We start from the raw sequence: 18,851 nt of genomic DNA on the forward strand, positions 1-18,851 counted from the left end.
ATTACAGCACCGCTCGGGCCGTGCTCTCTGGCTGCTGCTGCCACCCCTGCCCTTGCCTCCGGTGAGTTCAGGGCGGCTAACTTTGGGGTGTGTCCCTCTTTTGGGGAAGGGGGCCAGGCTTGGTTGGAGACGGGCGGAGGAGAGCAATCTTAGGAGCGTGACCATTGAAGATGGAGTGAGCCGTCAGGTGTGACCGTTGTGAGGAAGAGGGTTGGAGAAAGGGACTCCACCGCTGGAGTGGGGTGAGGGAATCCGCGGGGTGGCAACTGGGAGTTGGGGGGCACTGGGGAAAAGATATGTTCGAAGTGGGGGATTAGGAGGGCCAGAGGCCAGGGGTGTGGCCGGTAGAGACTGGAGGCCGAGGGGAGAACCTTCTTCCCGGTTTGGCGTCGTTCACTGAGAGGCTGGGACGTGTCCAGGTACCAGAAGGGGAAAGGAGTTCCCCCAGAGTTTTGCTCATAGATGGGCAGACCTCACCCGTCTTCTGTAATTTGAGGTTGAGACACCTCTCCTCCCTCACCTCGTAATGGAGGAACATATCCCTAGAATCTTGACCACCTGGGGAAAGAAGAGGAATTCCTGACATTGGAGAAAGGGAAGAGAAACCTCCAGAATTGACCCGATGTGAGAGAGGGGGAAGCAGGTGGGAGTAAATCTTAGCCCGGAGTTTTTTCTTTCTGGTCTTAGAAGGAGCGGTCTGGTTTGAGAAAGACTGTAGATTAAGACAGAGGTAAAGAAACTGGAACTTCCTGTTATTCCATATTCTTTGAATCCAAAGAATTGATTCATGCTCTTTGTTTTCAGAGCACTGAAAACAGTGCCCATTTGCGGGGCAGACTTTTTTCCAACTCACCTGGCTGCTTCATTATGAAGCAGTGTGAATAAAGTGTGAATGCTTCATTAAACTTTGACTTTTAAGAAGTGTTTTTTAAATGCCAAACACTGTTATAATCATGTGGTTTAAAAGAGAAAGTAAAGAAAACTCAGTAAGTTTAGAAAAGGAAGAATGACAAAGGAAGTGGTCTCAGTGAGGAACAATTTAAATTATTAATCACCTCCCTGGTATAATTCTGTTGCTTAGCCTCAGGGTACACTTACAGAGTCATAATAGAAAGCAGCAGATGAAGGAGATGCAGCTGTACAAGAAAACGTGTAACACATTCCAATGATGACTAAGCGTGGTGGTAAGATGAGAACTGTTTGCAGGTATCTTAGTAGTTTTAAACTCCCAAAGAAGCAGAAAGTATAGTGTGTTCTGCAAATAGCCTCACTGAAAATTGGGTGGTAAAGGTAATACAAAGCTAACATTCTGTGACTTAAGAGACTCAAGAAAGCCCAGTTCTTCCATCTTTTCTTTTTCTTCTTTGACACACCCGTATTTTAAAATATTACGAACCAAGCTGAACAGGGAACGAATCAGGCAGGACGCATTTTCCTTTCTTCCTTCTTTTCTCTCCTTCCAGGCGTAAGTTTTCCAGAGTTTATTTCAGTTAAGAATTGGATGTAAAACTTTTGAGCTTTTTTCTTACCGGATAATATTAACAAATTATTTTGTGGCCATTTTTAAATGGAAATTGCAGATGTGTCTGTTGTAATGAGTTGTCTGCTGTCATTTCTTAGGCAATAAATGATACCTGAAGATGCCATTGTCTTTGCATTATTGAAATATCTGATTAGCACCTCTCACCCTTGTAATGAAAGATTGCTGAAATGACCTTTCTGCTTTATAATTTGGTCAACTGTTCACTTTTTCCCTACTATCACCAACTGTGTAAAGTCCTACTTTATGCGAAGAGGGGATTTAGTGGCCTCGCCAACTCTAATTTAGCTGCCATTTCCCAGAGAGCCATTTGAAATTAAGACCCTCTTAATTTTCTTCTGGCCTTATTCTCTTTACGGGCACCGGAAGGAGGGAGGAATAGTTGAGAAGGGACTTTTACAAGCTATATTTAGTAGAAACTAGGTTATGTTAAATCTAGATGTATAATCCTGTACAGGGAGACCTTTTCTGAAATGCAGTGACATCGTACTCTGGGCTAGGAAAGTTAGAGTGATTGTGCTTTTGACTGTGGCAGCATTATTATTATTTTTTTTAACAATGTCCTGAGGTCATACCTCAGGTCCTCAGAACAGCCGGTGACTTCTCTAGTTTGATCTTGTAAAATGGTAGTGTGAATTCCAGCTCCATGATGGCTTGGCTTTGCCCTGGGACTCTCCTGAGGAATAAATTCCCCCCCAGCTCCCAGAAGGAACTTGATTTTTGAGGCTCTTCAGCAAATACTTGACTTATTCTTTGAACTCTATCTTGGCTGCTTTTTCTTTGGCTTCTAAAGCAGACAACAGTTTTTTGTTTGTTTGTTTTTTGTTTTTTGCGGTACACGGACCTCTCACTGCTGTGGCCTCTCCCGTTGCGGAGCACAGGCTCCGGATGCGCAGGCTCAGTGGCCATGGCTCACGGGCCCAGCCGCTCCGCGGCATGTGGGATCCTCCCGGACCGGGGCACGAACCCGTGTCCCCTGCATCGGCAGGCGGACTCTCAACCACTGCGCCACCAGGGAAGCCCCAGACAACAGTTTTCACCACCCTATGTTTTAGAGAATCTGACCATATTCATCTCTGGTGTGTGATTAAGAGTGTCTCATTAAAAAACAACAACAACAAAAACAAAGAAACAGTGTCTCATTTAAAAATATATACAGGGACTTCCCTGGTGGTGCAGTGGTTAAGATCCGCCTGCCAATGCAGGGGACATGGGGTTTGATCCCTGGTCTGGGAAGATTCCACATGCCACGGAGAAACTAAGCCCGTGCGCCACAACTGCTGGCCCCACGCGTTGCAGCTGTTGAAGTCCACGTGCTCTGGGGCCCATGTGCTGCAACTGCTGAGCCTGCATCCTGCAACTAATGAAGCCCGCGCACAGCAATGCAGAGTAGCCCCCGCTCGCCACAACTGGAGAAAGCCCACGTGCAGCAACGAAGACTCAACGCAGCCAAAAAATGCATACATATGCAATTTTTTGAGGTGAAATTCACATAACATAAAATTAACCATTTTACAGTGAGCAGTTTGGTGGCATTTGGTACATTCACAGTGTTGTGCAACCCCGACTCTTCTCATTTGTTTTTGTTTATGCTGGTTTATTTTTATTTTGGGGGAGTTTCTGTTGGCTTAAGTCAGGAACTGACATGATAAAATGTTGCTCTGCCAATATGTGTAAGGGATATTTCATTACTGTTGTGTAGGACAGTGCGAGATAAGAGAGTGGTGTGTTTCTCCTTTCTCTTGAAAAGCAGGGGTTCTTAATTTAGGGTCTAAGATCATGTACTTGATTCTCTCCTCTTCCCTGAAATTTTGTGGGCTGGTACATTATTCTCTAGTTAAGAACTTAGTGCTCACAATGTAAAAGGACAGAAATCTAGTCCTCGATGATGAAATTTGTTAGGGAAAGTAATGAAATGTGTGGGTCACTAATAAAGGTACGATTTAAGACGAGGTTAATTTAATGTTTAACAGATTGTGCTGAACTTTTCTGTTAAAAATTTAATATATGTGAATGTGTATGAGAGCTTTAGAAAACAACGATTTGGGGGCGCTTTTTCAAAGAAACAGAAATTCCAAGCAGCTTTTGTCTTTAAATGTTAAGCAAGTTTTAACTTTTGATGATCCCAAAGGATTAGAGTGGTGTAACAACATCCTGGATAGACCATAATGGCCTTGAGCTGTGGCCCTCCTGTCAGGCTCTAGTACTGTAATCATTTCTGTATACTGGTTTTCCTCTTTGTATATATAAGTTCTTAGATGATAACTTCACATTTATTCCAGGTCTTTAATTAATTAATTAATTAATTTATGGCTGTGTTGGGTCTTCGTTGTTGTGCGTGGGCTTTCTCTAGTTGCGGTGTGTGTGGGCTTCTCATCGCAGGGGCTTCTCTTGTTGCAGAGCACGGGCTCTAGGCTTGTGGGTTTCAGTAGTTGTGGCATGTGGGCTCAGTAGTTGTGGCTCACAGGCTCAGTAGTTGTGGCACACGGGCTTAATTGCTCTGTGGCATGTGGAATCTTCCTGGACCAGGGCTCAAACCCACATCCCCTGCATTGGCAGGCGGATCCTTAACCACTGCACCACCAGGGAAGTCCCTATTCCAGGTCTTTTATGTGAAGGACTCCTTTCTTCAGTTTGCCTACTTCACATTTAGTTTACACTGTGAATGGATTAAGTGATTAAATGGATTAAAAGATTATAATTCTTTGAATTTTAGCTAGAAAAGACATTATGAAAATACTACATAAGACAAGCCTCTGTTACAGGCTCACTTTGTTATAACAAATAGTGTCAAATCAGAAATTTCTGTATTCTGCAATGATTTGTGTGCGTTCTAGCTCACTTCTTTTAACAAGGTAAATTCAGTGAAATTCTTGTACAACCTAAAAGCACTATTGTATAAGGATCAGTACTATAAACATTAAGTAGCTCCTTGGAAAGATAACAGATGAGTCTAATTTCCCTTAAATAGTCCAAGTAGTACATTTTAGAGAACAAATTTGAGCCAACCTTTTTGCATTATTTTATGATTTTCTGGCTTTTTTCCTTAATAGCATTGATTTGTTGAGTGCTTAGGTCTTTTTTCTCAGATCCATAATTACCATTGTTTGTGGAGGTTTTATCGCTCAAGTTTGCCAAATATATTATCACTCAAGTTTGCCAAATATATTATCACTCATGTGGTTTTGACCAGAAAATAATGAGTAGGTGCCAGGGCATCTGTCCAAAATTTGGTGATAAGTATTATTAATGATGGTGGTCAGTAAGAAGATAATCATTTTTTTTTAAATTTATTTATTTGGTTGTGTCTGGTCTTAGTTGTGGCAGGCGGGCTCCTTAGTTGAGGCTCGCTGGCTCCTTAGTTGTGTCATGCGAACTCTTAGTTGCGGCACGCATGTGGGATCTGGTCGTACCAGGGATCGAACCTGGGCCCCCTGCTTTGGGAGCGCAGAGTCTTAACCACTGTGCCACCAGGGAAATCCCAGAAGATACTCATTTTTGAGTGCAGCAGGAATATTATTAAAAGAAAGTTTTAATGTATTTAAAGAAGTCAAGTACATTGGACAAAATCTTAGGGTTTCTCAAATCAGAAAACATTGTCTCATTATTTGGGGAGAAATGTGATCAGTCCATGCTGTTTTCGTTTTACCAATGGAGCCTTATGTCAACTGGATTAATTCTGGAAATTGGAACAGAAAACTTAAATTGAAGCTGGGATCCATGTTCTTTTAAGTTTTAACACCAGTTCTGATCCTCTTTAGCACTCAGTGTGACTGAACAAATATCTCAGTTTTTTGCATTGTTTTTAACTGTAAACTGATATTTTTTATTTGGGGGAATACTTGGGGGAATTGTAGGTTGTTGGAAATATGAAAACCATAATTTAAAAAAAAATCCATGCATAACACCTCTCTAGATGTTTGCCTCTCTAGGTGTTTGTCATGAAAGAGTATTGTCCTACTAATCTAGACTTTTCTCTTTTTTCTGAAAGAAATTCCTTTTATTGACAGTTGCATGTAATGGTGAAGAGGTTGATAAAATTTTTTTCTCTTTCAGTTTTACTCTGTTTCAGAATATGTGTCTTAGAGTGACTCCATCTTGAGGCAGGGAAGTAAATCAGATTTGCTTTAACAGAAAGTAATGGGGAGATCTTTTGAAACAAACTTTTCCTTATTTTAAATATTGGAGTGACTAACTGAAGACGTATTTGTAAAAAGATGTAGCTTTAGGTCTTGGAGACTCTGAGGAGATAATTGTGGGTAAAATCATAAAACTATGATAGGTTCAGATTATCACTCTATTCCATTAGGCCTTTGGATTTTGTTCCAATTAGCTTTTGAGGCAAGGATTACATTCTTAATTATCCTTGCATCCCTTTGGATCACGAGTGATGGTGGTAAGGATGAAGATACTTTCTGAATGCAGAACTTCTTGTATATAAATGGTCTTAAAATTAGTTGAATGCCTTGCTGGACATAAATAACTTGGTTAAAGGAATTCTTTTCTCTTGCTGTAGGTGCGCATTAAAGATCCACAACCATGACTGCCTCCAAATACTTCACAACCAATAAAAAAGGTAAGTATGAGAACCTGATCACAGCCTTTTTTGAAGATTCTTCAAAAGTTGTGGTGTAAGATTGTTCCAAGTAGAATGCTCCTGACCTCTTCAGACATGTATGTCTTGGACCATCTCACTGGGGATATCCTACAGAAAAGTGTTTTGAGTAAATTATTAAAGTATGGGTTTTTAAAGATACGGCTGTGGTGCACATCATTTTGACTTGAAGGTTTTAGTGAAAGGAAGAGATCCAAGATTGATCCATTGAAGATTGATAGATCTGAGGAGGGTAAAAGGAAGAAGCACATTTATTTTCTCTTTTTTAAAAAAATGGAGTGTAATTGGTTTACAATGTTGTGTTCATTTCTGGTGCACAGCAAAGTGATTCAGGTGTGTGTGTGTGTATGTGTGTGTGTGTGTGTGTGTGTGTGTGTGTGTGTATACATATATATATTCTTTTTCAGATTCTTTCCCATCATAGGTTATTACAAGATATTGAATATAGTTCCCTGTGCTATACACTAGGACCTTGTCGTTTATTTAATACATACTAGTTTGTATCTGCTAATCCCAAGGTCCTGATTTATCCCTTCCTCCCCTCCTGTTTGGTAACCATAAGTTTATTTTCTGTGTCTGTGAGTGTTTCTGTTTTGTAAATAAGTCCATTTGTATCTTTTTTTTAGATTCCACGTATAAGTGATAACATATATTTGTCTTTCTTTGTCTGACTTACTTCACTTAGTATGGTAATCTCTGGGTCCATCCATGTTCCTGAAAATGGCAGTATTTCATCCTTTTTTATGGCTGAATAATACTCCACAGTATATATAAACCATATCTTCTTTATCCATTCATCTGTGGATGGATGGACACTTAGGTTGCTTCCATGTCCTGACTATTGTAAATAGTGCTGCCGTGAACGTTGGGGTGCATGTATCTTTTCGAATTAGAATTTTCTCTGGATATATACCCAAGAGTGGGTTTGTTGGATCATATGGTAACTCTAGTTTTTTAAGGAACCTCCATAGTGTTTTCCATAGTGGTTGCACCAAATTCTTTTAATTTTTTACTTGGAAATAAACATTTTATTACAAGGAGTACTACTAAAGCAATACAGCAATAAAAAGTAAAAATGAAAGTTCCCTCCCTCCCTATTCCTGTTCCTGATAGGAACTCGGTATGTATCCTCAGTCTTTTCTATGCATGTATTAATACATATGATTTTTAACAAAAAATGATTATGCAAAACAATGCATGGAAATTTGATATTTTCTTATCCTTCCACAGATGATGATTTCATATCATCATTTCTGAATTATTGCTGCCAAAAGGCATAATCTCAGTGTAATCATGAGGGAACACCCATGACAGCTGAGGGTGTTCTATAAAATGACTGGCCTGTACTTTTTAAAAATGTCATTATCATGAAAGACAAAGGCTGACCAGCTGTTTCAGATTAAAGGAGACTAAAGAGACATGGCAGTAAGTGTAGTGCATGATCCTGCATTGAATCCTGGCCCAAGGAGGATGGGGGTAAAATTACTATAAAAGACTTTATCAAGATCTTTGAATAAGCTTTATAGATTAGATAATGACAGTATATCACTGTTAAACTTCCTGATTTTCATTATTGTATTATAGCTATGTAACATAATTCCTTGTTCTTAGAAGTTATACACTGACATATTTAGAGCTAAAGAGACATGATGTCTACAGTTTACTTCTTAAATGAATCAGAAAAAAATGTATAAATATATAAAAAGTATGATAAAGCAAATGTGACATAATGTTAGCAGATGGGGAATTTTGCAACTTTTCTTTAAGATTAAAATGATTTCAAAAGGAAAAGAAAATGGGAGGGCACACATAGTGGCCTGGAGCACCAGAAAATTTTCTAGAAAGCACAAGCATATTTCTGTCGTTTGGAGTTATTTAAGGGTAAACTTCTATTATAATACAGAAAACACCATAGAGAGTTGCTTAATTACATTAGCTACTAGTCCCTGGCTTTCAGCCTTGCCTGCACATTGGAATTGCCCAGTGAAGTAAAAGACAATAGGTGATGTCCAGTCCTACCCCTGCAGATATCCTGATTTCTTTGGTGTGGCATATGGCCTAGACGTGGGGTTTTTTTTAAAAGCTCCCCAGAATTTTCTGATGTGTAGCCGAGATTGAGAACTGTTGCTAGCTGCTAGCAATGCTTGGTAGATTTGATTCAGGGGAAAAGGAGGGGGGAAAGATAAGAATTTAATAAAGCTGTAGTATGTATGAGATACCTTGCCTCCGTGCTCCTCCTTCGCTCCACCCAACTTCTTGCTGTTTTTACTGCTTATAGCGTACAAAAGCATTTAGCCCCTTGTCATTCATTTTCAGCTTTTTTTCTTATTCTTTTATCATTCTGAAATGTATTTATTTCTTCTGTTAACATTTTGTGTGCTTTGATGACCAAGATGTTTCTATAATAATACAAAAAGATGTAATTTTAAGACTCACCTAATTTTTCAAACCTTCACTTACCATGGGTCCTGGTAACCTGTTTTTTAATTCAGGATTTATATAAAGGTTTGAGACTTACAGATGAATCATGGCTGGGTAAATACCACATTTTAAAAAAAGGATAGACTGTGTTCCTTTTACTTCCTGTAACACCCACCAGAACTGCCACTGGTGCATATTCTTTAAATTTATGCTGTTGGAGTTGGAATAATTTCAGTTATATCCTGTTTTGATTCTTCAGCTCCTGCTGCTATTCACAATTCAGATTTTCTGAAACCGTGCTGCTTGTCCTTTACTGTTTTCAGAAGTAAATGATGGGAACCCTAAGAGCTGGGTTTAGCAGCAGAGGACTTGGAGAAGAGGAGAGTGACTCTTTAAAGGACCCACCTTTTCTGTCTGTGCTATTTTTGCAGCTGTCAAATAAAAGGGTGATTTTTGTAACAGTTTGTTTGCTTTGTTAGCGATGGATTTTGATGTAACAGGCTTTTTTAGTGCTCACCTTCTATGCTTCTTGCCAGTTCATCCTTCCCATTTAGAGGCTTCAGCAGATCACCTAGTTTGCTGCCCCCACTATTTCTATACTGGTGAACGAGGTTAAAATGAACATCAAGAACAGTCATAAAGGTGGAAGAAAATGAGGCAGTACTGTGGATTGAAAGTTGAAGTGACAATAGTCAACTTATTTTTTGTGGTCTTATAGTATATTTTCTTCTTTCTTTTAAAACCAGTTGAGGGCTGTTAACCTTTTTTCTTATTTCAGCTCCAGCTTTCTGAAGATAGGTGAGCCTGGGCCTTAAAATAGTGGTGACAGTCCTGGCATTTCACGGTGCAGCGCCTGAGCAGTCAGTCATTTAAGATTATATCTTTAGAAATGACTCTGGTTTGTACCATTCTTGAAGCTTCAGGATTATTATTTCTGTTCTTAGATTGATTGAACAGGATAGGGCCTTAAAGCCCATTATCATCTTAAAGTACTAATTAGAGCAGTGATTCTCAACCCTGATTATACATTAGAATCACTTGAGGAAACTTTAAAAAATGTGAACATAGGAGTTCTACTCCTTGACATCCTGATTTATTTGGTCCAGAGTGGAGCCTGAGCATTGGCCTTTCTAGATACTTCCCGGGTAATAGTGTGTAGCCAACGTTGAGAAACACTGGATTAAAGAGTCGGGAGAAACAGTTCTAAGGCCAGCTCTGTCACTCGCTCACTTAATGACCTTTGAGCCTCAGTTGTTGAGCCTCAGTTGTTTGTGGAGTTGAGAGTAGGTAAATGAGGAGTCTCTTCTGGTTTGAAAACATTGATTTGTGAACCTGTTTCCTGCCTGCATTTATTTTTTTCCCAGGACTTTGAAATTCTGACAGGAGATCATCCCTCAGATGCCGTTCTCTCCCCATCGTAGTAAGATATCATGAGATATCTTTCCTTTTTCCCACTTCTGTGCTTCCTGAGATCTGGCTTACACCTTCCTCTCTGGCGATAACCCCAAAATAGCATCCTTATCAATGGGTTGGTTAATATTCTAGGGATTTGAACTGTACCTATCCTATAATTTTTAAATAATCTTATTTCAGTTGCAGCCCTGCCACTGGTCATCTGTTGTGTTACTTGCTGTATAATACAGTGTTCTGCTCTAGTTCTCTGATCCTGGGACCTCACCCGTTTGTTGTCTTTTAGGAGAAATCTTTGAATTAAAGGCTGAACTCAACAGTGAAAAGAAAGAAAAGAAGAAGGAGGCTGTGAAGAAAGTGATTGCTGCTATGACTGTGGGGAAAGATGTTAGGTAAGGGTAATCTCTTCTGCTTTGCTCATTTTAGACTCTTACTCTATGGCTTTTACTGCCTTTTTTTTTTTTTTTTTTTTTAAAGCAGAGGTCTTCTTAGAAGCCCACATGATTTAAATCTATTTATTTATTTATTTATTTATGGCTGTGTTGGGTCTTCGTTTCTGTGCGAGGGCTTTCTCTGGTTGTGGCAAGCGGGGGCCGCTCTTCACTGCGGTGCGCGGGCCTCTCACTCTCGCAGCCTCTCTTGTTGCGGAGCACAGGCTCCAGACGCGCAGGCTCAGTAGTTGAGTAGTTGTGACGCATGGGCCCAGTTGCTCCGCGACACGTGGGATATTCCCAGACCAGGGTTCGAACCCGTGTCCCCTGCCTTGGCAGGCAGATTCTCAACCACTGCGCCACCAGGGAAGCCCTACTGCTTTTTATTTAAAGCTATTACAGTCAGAACATATAAGAATGAGTTTGTCCCACTGGGAACATCAGGAAGTGTAGTTGCTTTTATATTAACTCTGTGACTTAGTTTTTTGTGTTTTTTTTGTGTTTTTTGAGTGAAATGAGTTTGATTTCACTTGCGTACAGATCTAGCATAAAACCTCCTGAGAGCTGACACAGTTACAAATCTGTTGCTGAGGTAGTTTTAGAAGATGATAAAAATACACTGAGAAGCAGAAGCCCATGTGTACTTTAATTGGCTCAAGCCAGTGCCCTCAACTTTACAACTCTGCCTTTAATTGCCGAATTCAAGATGAAAATCAGTGGTAACAAAATCCAAAGGGTCTTTTTTGTTTTTCCTCCCTTTATTCCTGTAATTTAGGAAGGCCATTTGGAAATAAATAAGGATTGTCTGCAGGCCCCTGAGGATTCCCGAGATCCTTTCCATGAAATCCATGAAGTCAAAGCTATTCTTGTAATAATACTTAGGTGTTATTTACCCTTTTCACTGTGTTGACGTTTGCATGGCTGGTGCCTTAGTGTGAATTAAGGCAGTGGTGCCAAACTGTAAAAGTAGTCATTGTATTCTTCACCATCATGTGCTTGCAGGAAAAAGGGCAGTTTCACTTAGGACTGTCCTGCATGAAGCACTAAAAATTTATTTCAGTAAACCTTGAACCTTGAGTTCAGGTCTTTTTAATATTCTGTGTGATGAAATAGGAATTAGGCATAAAGTACTTCTACTGCATAGCACAGTGTGACGGTTGACTTGAAAAAAAGCCCTTGCACAATTGTTTGACTTGGGAACACCATTTCTTTGTGAAAGAAAGATTGACAGACAGAACTATAGTTAATCAGACTTCAGTATTTGGGAGACATTTTATAAAAAATGAGCAAAGTGAACCTGTCACTTCAAGGGAAAAAATTTGACAGTAGATAAATTTCGACTTTAAAGTAAGAATTAGAGTGTTGGAAAACTTGTATCTCCCATCGTGAGCTTGATAGCTTCCCAATACTTAGAGATTTTTCTGATGAGATTGGTGGTGAAATTAATGACTGTGATTATTTGCTGCTGTATAATGAAATATGCCACCAGTGAGAAGATCTGCATAACTCATTGAACCAATATTTTCCAAATGACCAGTGCATACATCACAAAATTATGCATGGGTAAAATATCCATTCAAAATAAGTGATAAATGAATGGATTTTAATGCAACCAAGTACAGAAAGTTTATTGATATGGTCTCAGATTCCATATTGTACCTAACTTTTAAGAAACTACCATTTGTGGACTAAAAAGAAAAACAACCATTTGTCTAGCTTTAATGTATCAAAGGAGAACATCCAGTTATATGAAAAAGCTATTAAAATACTCCTCCATTTTCCAATTTATATACGTGTATGCAAATGGATTTTCTTCTTACACTTCAGCTAAACAACATTCTACAACAGGTTGAATGCAGGAGCATGTGTGAGAATCCAGCTGTGTTTGTTTAAAGTAGACATTAAAGAGATTGGCAAAAATTAAAACAATGTCATCTTAATTTAAGAAAATAAGTAAAATAGGTAGATTTTTACTTTAAAATATTTATGTTAATATGAAATGCATTGATTTTCCTTTTATTAGTTGGGTCAAATGCTGCTGATAAGAAATGGATGAGTGCAAGAATGCCAAGTAAATTGCAGCATCTAGTGGTGGATGTAAGGTGTAGTAACTCAAACATCTGAGAAGGTCCTAAGGCTAATGATGACCTTCCTAATGTCATTAAGAAAAGGGAGGGGCTTCCCTGGTGGCGCAGTGGTTGAGAGTCCGCCTGCCTGTGCAGGGGGCGCGGGTTCCTGCCCCGGTCTGGGAGGATCCCACATGCCACGGAGTGGCTGAGCCTGTGGGCCATGACTGCTGAGCCTGCATGTCCGGGGCCTGTGCTCCGCAGCGGGAGAGGCCACAGCGGTGAGAGGCCCGCGTACCGCAAAAAAAAAAAAAAAAAAAAAGGGAAAAAGAAAAGGGAAGTTTAAATTTAAGTGCATTCTGTGTCAGGCACAGGGACAGATGTTTTTACTTGCAATGTTTTTTATAGTCCTCATGTCTTCTGAACTAGAGGTTATTCTGAATCAGAAGTTATTCCATGTTAGAGATCAAGCAGTGTATACTTGGAGAGGCTAAAGAATAATCCCAAAGTCTTACAGCTAGTGGTAATGTAGCCAGGATTCTAACCTAGGGTCTGAGTCCCAATACCTGTTACTGGTCACTTCCTTCATGGGTGTATATATACAATAGAATCTAAATGTGTACATGGCACACACGTTTAGAACTGTTTCATTTTCTGAAAATTGTTAAAATTTTGAACAAAGGTCCTCATTATCTGAGAACTGTTTTAATAAGGAAACTAATCAAATAAGTTCCCACTGGTCAGGGATGGAAGAATATGTGCATTAAAAAGCATAACAACTGTAGTGCTTTGAACTGCAAAGAATTGATATGAAAAATTATGGTTAATTTTTTTGTGTGACATAGTGATTTTTTTAAAAAGTTTGTAAAGATATACACTAAAATATTATATATGAAATGTATGTGCAGGATTTGTTTAGAAATTGTTTAGAGCAACTAGATGGGGTAGGGAGTGGGGGAAGACAAGTGGGTTGAGGTTGTGTATGAAACAAGATCGGGTATGTATCAATATTTGTTTGCAGCTGGGTGATAGACACATGGGTTCATTAAACTGTCTCTAATCTGAAAATTTTCATAGCAAAAAGTTTTTTAAAAATCTATTTTTAGACATCTTCTTGGGACCATTATTATAAATTCTTTAGTAATTCATTTCTGTGGTAAGTATTATCACTAGTGGACATTTGTGCTCACATCGAATCACTTTTTAAATTAAGGCTGTTTCTTTGTGTTCTGTCCAACAGCCTGGCATCAACATCTGTTCGCTTTCCCTTCCTCTTTTCTCAGCTGTCTCTTTACAGATGTAGTGAATTGTATGCAGACTGACAACCTGGAACTAAAGAAGCTCGTGTATCTCTACTTGATGAACTATGCCAAGAGTCAGCCAGACATGGCCATCATGGCTGTCAACAGCTTTGTGAAGGTAACTTTTTCCCAGGGACTCAAGAACGGTCTCTTCTACCTCAGAAAACCTTTTTAGAAGTGTCTCTTGATATGGTTAGTGTCTGCATTGCAAATAAGCAACCTCTGTTCCAAAAGAGGGCCTCTAGAGAAGTATTGGCCATTGAGTAGGAATATTCATGATTTAAGCATCTGTATGCCAGAGTTTGTCTTCCAGTTCAGACCATATGGTGAGCCTTCTGTCAGCTGGGCTTGGTGCATCCTTGCCAGGTGGGAGAAGAAAGCTAGGTGAAACCTCACTGTTTTATCTTCCAAGGCTGACAAATGTTGGGCATATCATTGTAGTGTCAGTAACCTGGGGTTTTACCTATTTTATCTTTGTAGAAATTATGCTTATGGTTCAGACGTAGTGGAAACTACAGGAGCTGCCTTTTAATTTTGTTTTATTGAATAGGTCTTACAGTAGTTGATTAACTTTTTTGTTATTGTGGAAATTTTCAAACATATTCAGGTTGAGGGAATAGTATAATAAATTCCTAAATATCTACCTTGTAGTTTCAGTAGTTACCAACCTATGGCCAGTTTTGTTTAATTTAACTCTCCATACATGCTTTCCTGACCCCCACCTCCTCTCCTACTGGATGATTTTAAAGCAAATCCCAAACATCTTAAGAATGAAAAACTCGGGCTTCCCTGATGGCGCAGTGGTTGAGAGTCCGCCTGCCGATGCAGGGGACATGGGTTCGTGCCCCGGTCCGGGAAGATCCCACGTGCCGCGGAGCGGCTGGGCCTGTGAGCCATGGCCACTGAGCCTGTGCTCCGCAGTGGGAGAGGCCACAACAGTGAGAGGTCCGCGTACCGCTAAAAAAAAAAAAAAAAAAAGAATGAAAAACTCATTTAATCAGCTGATCATTAAAGAAAGTCCTTAATATTATTGGATATCCAGTCAGAATTCTCCTATCATTAGATTTGATGAACACAGTAATAAGGCTGTTCTTATTAGGATTTTTGTTTTGTTTACTTCCTTTTCCTCTGCCTGGAATTTAGTCTACATTAAAAGCAAAAATCAGACAGCATTTCTAAAATTAGCTTCTATTAAATTGTTTTGGAAAATAAACATGCTTTCTTCCTCCTCATGGAATTTTTGTTCTTTTTCTGTGTTTAGCTACAATGTACAGGATCATTGTAACATTACATTCTTTCTGTCTGGTGATTCATAGATGGATGATATCATTGGAAAGAATTTAGTTTACATTTTTTGGAAGTTAGCATGTGTATAGGTTTATAATGTTTAAAGAAATTTTTTAATATAGGGCAATTTAAGGGGTGTTCCTTCTTGGTAAGTGTTCTACTTGTACTGTGTTTGGAGGCACTTGCTAGGAAAGGAGAATGTATGTTAATCAGGATTTCAGAGGGCCCTCTCTGCTGCTTTGCGCAAGGAGCTTATGTTGGGCACAAACCAGCTTCTAGATTCTCCTTTGCTTTCTTGGCTGTAGGCCCCAGATATCCAGCCCTCTTTTCTCCCTGCTTAATATTTGTGGAGTGGGACATATCTTTCCAATTCCTGATTTTTGTTGTTGTTGTTGTTTTTGCGGTACGCGGGCCTCTCATCGCTGTGGCCTCTCCCGTTGCGGAGCACAGGCTCCGGACGCGCAGGCTCAGCGGCCATGGCTCACGGGCCCAGCCGCTCCGCGGCATGTGGGATCTTCCCGGACCGGGGCACGAACCCGTGTCCCCTGCATCGGCAAGCGGACTCTCAAACACTGCGCCACCAGGGAAGCCCAATATTTTTATGTTTTATTAAAAATTTTTTTAAAGACTTTTTCCTTATAGGATATTATAAAATACTGAGTATAGTTCTCTGTGCTCTACAGTAGGTCCTTGTTGGTTATCTGTCTTATATATAGTAGTGTGTATATGTTAACTTTAGTTAAAACTGACTCTCCGTGAAATACTATTTGAAAGAGAAAAGATAGTTTGAAGTAAAAAAATTCTCACTGTTAAGTCCTAGGTTAACCTCCCTGAGTCTGTTTCCTCTTCTGTAGAGTGAGAGGTACCAACTTAGAGAGTCGTTAGGAGTATTAATTGAGCTCTTGCATAAAAAGCATCTGTGAAAGTGCCTGGCTTATGAGAGTTCATGAAATGATGGCTGCTGCTGCCATGATTATGAAGTAGACATTAGGCAAAGGATAACATTATTGCTACAATATTAATTTAAAGGGTTCTGACCTCTTTGATAGCTATACAGGTTCATATGGTAAAATCTTTCTGAGGGAATGAAAGCTAAACTTATTTCCAGACACAGATTTATTAGTCCATTATTTTGAAAGTAAACGTATTCAGAATGAGGAAGCACTTTGGCACGAGAGGAAAATAGCTATGATTTCTTCACACATAATCAGAGTTTTGAAAATTCTGTCTCACTAAATTGATATTTGCGAGAAAGATACACTTTTGGGTGATAGTGATAATTCTCTAGCTTTTGCCCATGCATTAGGATTTTCCCTCCTTACTGCAGTTTTCCTTTTCTCTCTTAGAGGCATTTTGAGGTATTCCAACTTCAGTTAATGTTTACCCCAGAATCTGCCACTCCAGAGACTCTCTTGACAGCCCCACCACATGTACTTTGCTTTTTGTTTGTGAGCTCAGGTCTCCTAAATCCTTTGGCTCAGCGCCTTAGCCCCTTTGATCTTGTCTTCTAAGCCTTCTGAGTTCTACCATCTCTCTGAGAACTGCCCCTGGGAATGCCCTTCTTCCATTGCTCTGTCCTGTCTGCCAAAGCACAGACTACTGAATTAGTTAAAAAAACAAAACCAGAAAAACTCCAGAAACATATTTTCGTTTGTTGAGGGTTTTTCTGCACAAGCAGCATGCTCTCAGAACTTGGCCCAGTATGGCCTTTAGCAACGGTTCTAGTTAAACTGCCAGCTTCTTTTAATATGAACTTATTTTGGAAAGCTGTTTTATGAAAAGTAACATTTTTTTTCTCAGAAAAAGTATGTATTTTAACCATGTGCTAGCCAGCATGTAGAAGCCACATGAGATTATGTGACAGTGGTTTTCAACTGGGGGCGATTTTGCTTCCTGGGAGACAGTTGGCATTGTCAGGAAGCACTTTTGGTTGTCACAACTGATGGGAAGGTTGCTACTGGCATCTAGTAGGTAGAGTTCAAGGATACTTTAAACATCCTGCAGTGCACAGGGAGCCCCCTACAACAACATGAAGGACTAATTTGTTTTAAAAACTGAAGTAATGCCTGACATATAGTAAATGCTTAATAAATGACAGCTATTGAGAAACAGATCTAACGTGACGTGCTTTCTGATTATTGTAATTTCTGTTTAGGCTTTAGAAGGTTTGTGGTGGTTTGCTGTCAGTCTGAGATGATAAATGCTGAAAAACTGAAGTCTCTCTAGATCACTTTGTAAATTTTAGAAGGATTTTTGTCAGAATATGTTTGTTGTCCTCGTGGGCAACGTTAAATCATCTCTTAATGACCTCATTTAATTTAGTACTTTATATGAATTCTGTTATCCCTAAACATATATCAATAAATAGAAGAAGAGTTATAAAATTAAAATATTATACAGAAGCAAAATTAGAAATGCGTGATGCTCTTCATGCCCAGCGTCCATAAAGGCGTACCAGAGCTGGTAGAATTTTAGGCATGTGTGAGAGTGTCAGTATGTGGTAAGCACTGGGTAAGAATGATGTAGGAGGTAACATGTTCACTCAGTCTGTGTCTGGATGCCCCAAGTAAGTAATGTTGTATTTGGTACTAAAAGATGAGTTGCTGGTAATTTCTGCAGGATCAGAGTGTTGAGTAAGTGGAATCATTGGAGGCTGCTCTGTTATAAGGGCAAGTGCCCATCTCAGTGCTTTTCGGTTTTTAAATTCTTGCAGAGGAAGGAAACAATTTTTTTCCTTTATGATAAACTTTGTGGAGATCTTTTTATGTGTATTCTCACCTTAGGAATTTTAATCATCAGTTTTCATTTTATCAGTTATTACTAACTTAGGTTTTTTTTTTTTTTAAATCTCATTTTGGGGGCGGGTTTTTAGATTTAGAGAAAAGTTGCAAAGACCATACAGAAAGTTCTCATATACCTATCTTCACACAGTTTTACTTAATGTTAACATCTTACATAACCATGGTACCTTTGTCAAAACTAAGAAATTGGCGTTGGTACATCACTATAAACTGAAGTACAGACTTTATTTCACCTGTTTCAACACAAATATCCTTTTGCTATTCCAGGATTCAGTCCAGCATACCAAATTGCATTTAATCACTTCCTTTTATAAAGAGTTGACTCACTCTTTATGAAAGTATCTCAAAAACAGAAAAGTGCTTTGTAACTGTGAACTTTTTTTCTTTTTTTCGCTCCAGTACTAACACATGAGGATTAAAACTCAGGCTCTGAAACCAACCAGACTTGGATGTGTATGCTGGTCTGCCATTCTTAGCTTGGTGGTCTCCCTAAACATCTCAGTATCCTCGTCTACAAAATGGAGATTATAAACAGTGCCTCTATCATTGGAACGTTGTGAAAAATAAAAGAGGGCTTGCAAAGCACTTAATAGTGAACCTGGTATAGAGTAAGCCCTTAATAATAACAAAGGTTTCTTTATTGTATAGTGATCGTGGTGCTGGTTATTAATGATTTTAGAAGGGTTAATATTTCAACGGCAAATTTATTTTTTAAAGGTATTTAATTCTTTTTTTAACTAAAGCTGTTTTTAGTATTTTTTATAATTTTATTTATTTATTTTTCACTGTGTTGTGTCTTCGTTGCTGTGTGCGGGCTTTCTCTAGTTGCGGTGAGCAGGGGCTACTCTTCCTTGCGGTGTGCGGGTTTCTCATTGCATTGGCTTCTCTTGTTGCAGAGCCCGGGCTCTGGTCTCACGGGTTTCAGTAGTTATGGCACGCAGGCTCTAGAGCGTAGGCTCAGTAGTTGTGTCACACAGGC

General features: G+C 39.4%; 1 protein-coding gene across 1 annotated transcript in view; it reads left to right on the forward strand.

Moving 5' to 3' along the window:
- LOC309976136 (AP-2 complex subunit beta-like) overlaps nt 1-18,851 on the forward strand; it is a gene marked incomplete at its 3' end in the record, with an annotated part of 71,471 nt that continues 52,620 nt past the window's right edge. The window contains 4 exon segments of the mRNA XM_082861615.1: nt 1-61; nt 6,057-6,116; nt 10,273-10,378; nt 13,767-13,902. Of these exon segments, the coding sequence (XP_082717741.1) occupies nt 6,080-6,116; nt 10,273-10,378; nt 13,767-13,902 (279 nt within the window). The 5' untranslated portion in view covers nt 1-61; nt 6,057-6,079.

This window comes from Leucopleurus acutus (assembly GCF_964270905.1).
Source record: "Leucopleurus acutus genome assembly, chromosome: 19".
Lineage (NCBI taxonomy): Eukaryota > Metazoa > Chordata > Mammalia > Artiodactyla > Delphinidae > Leucopleurus > Leucopleurus acutus.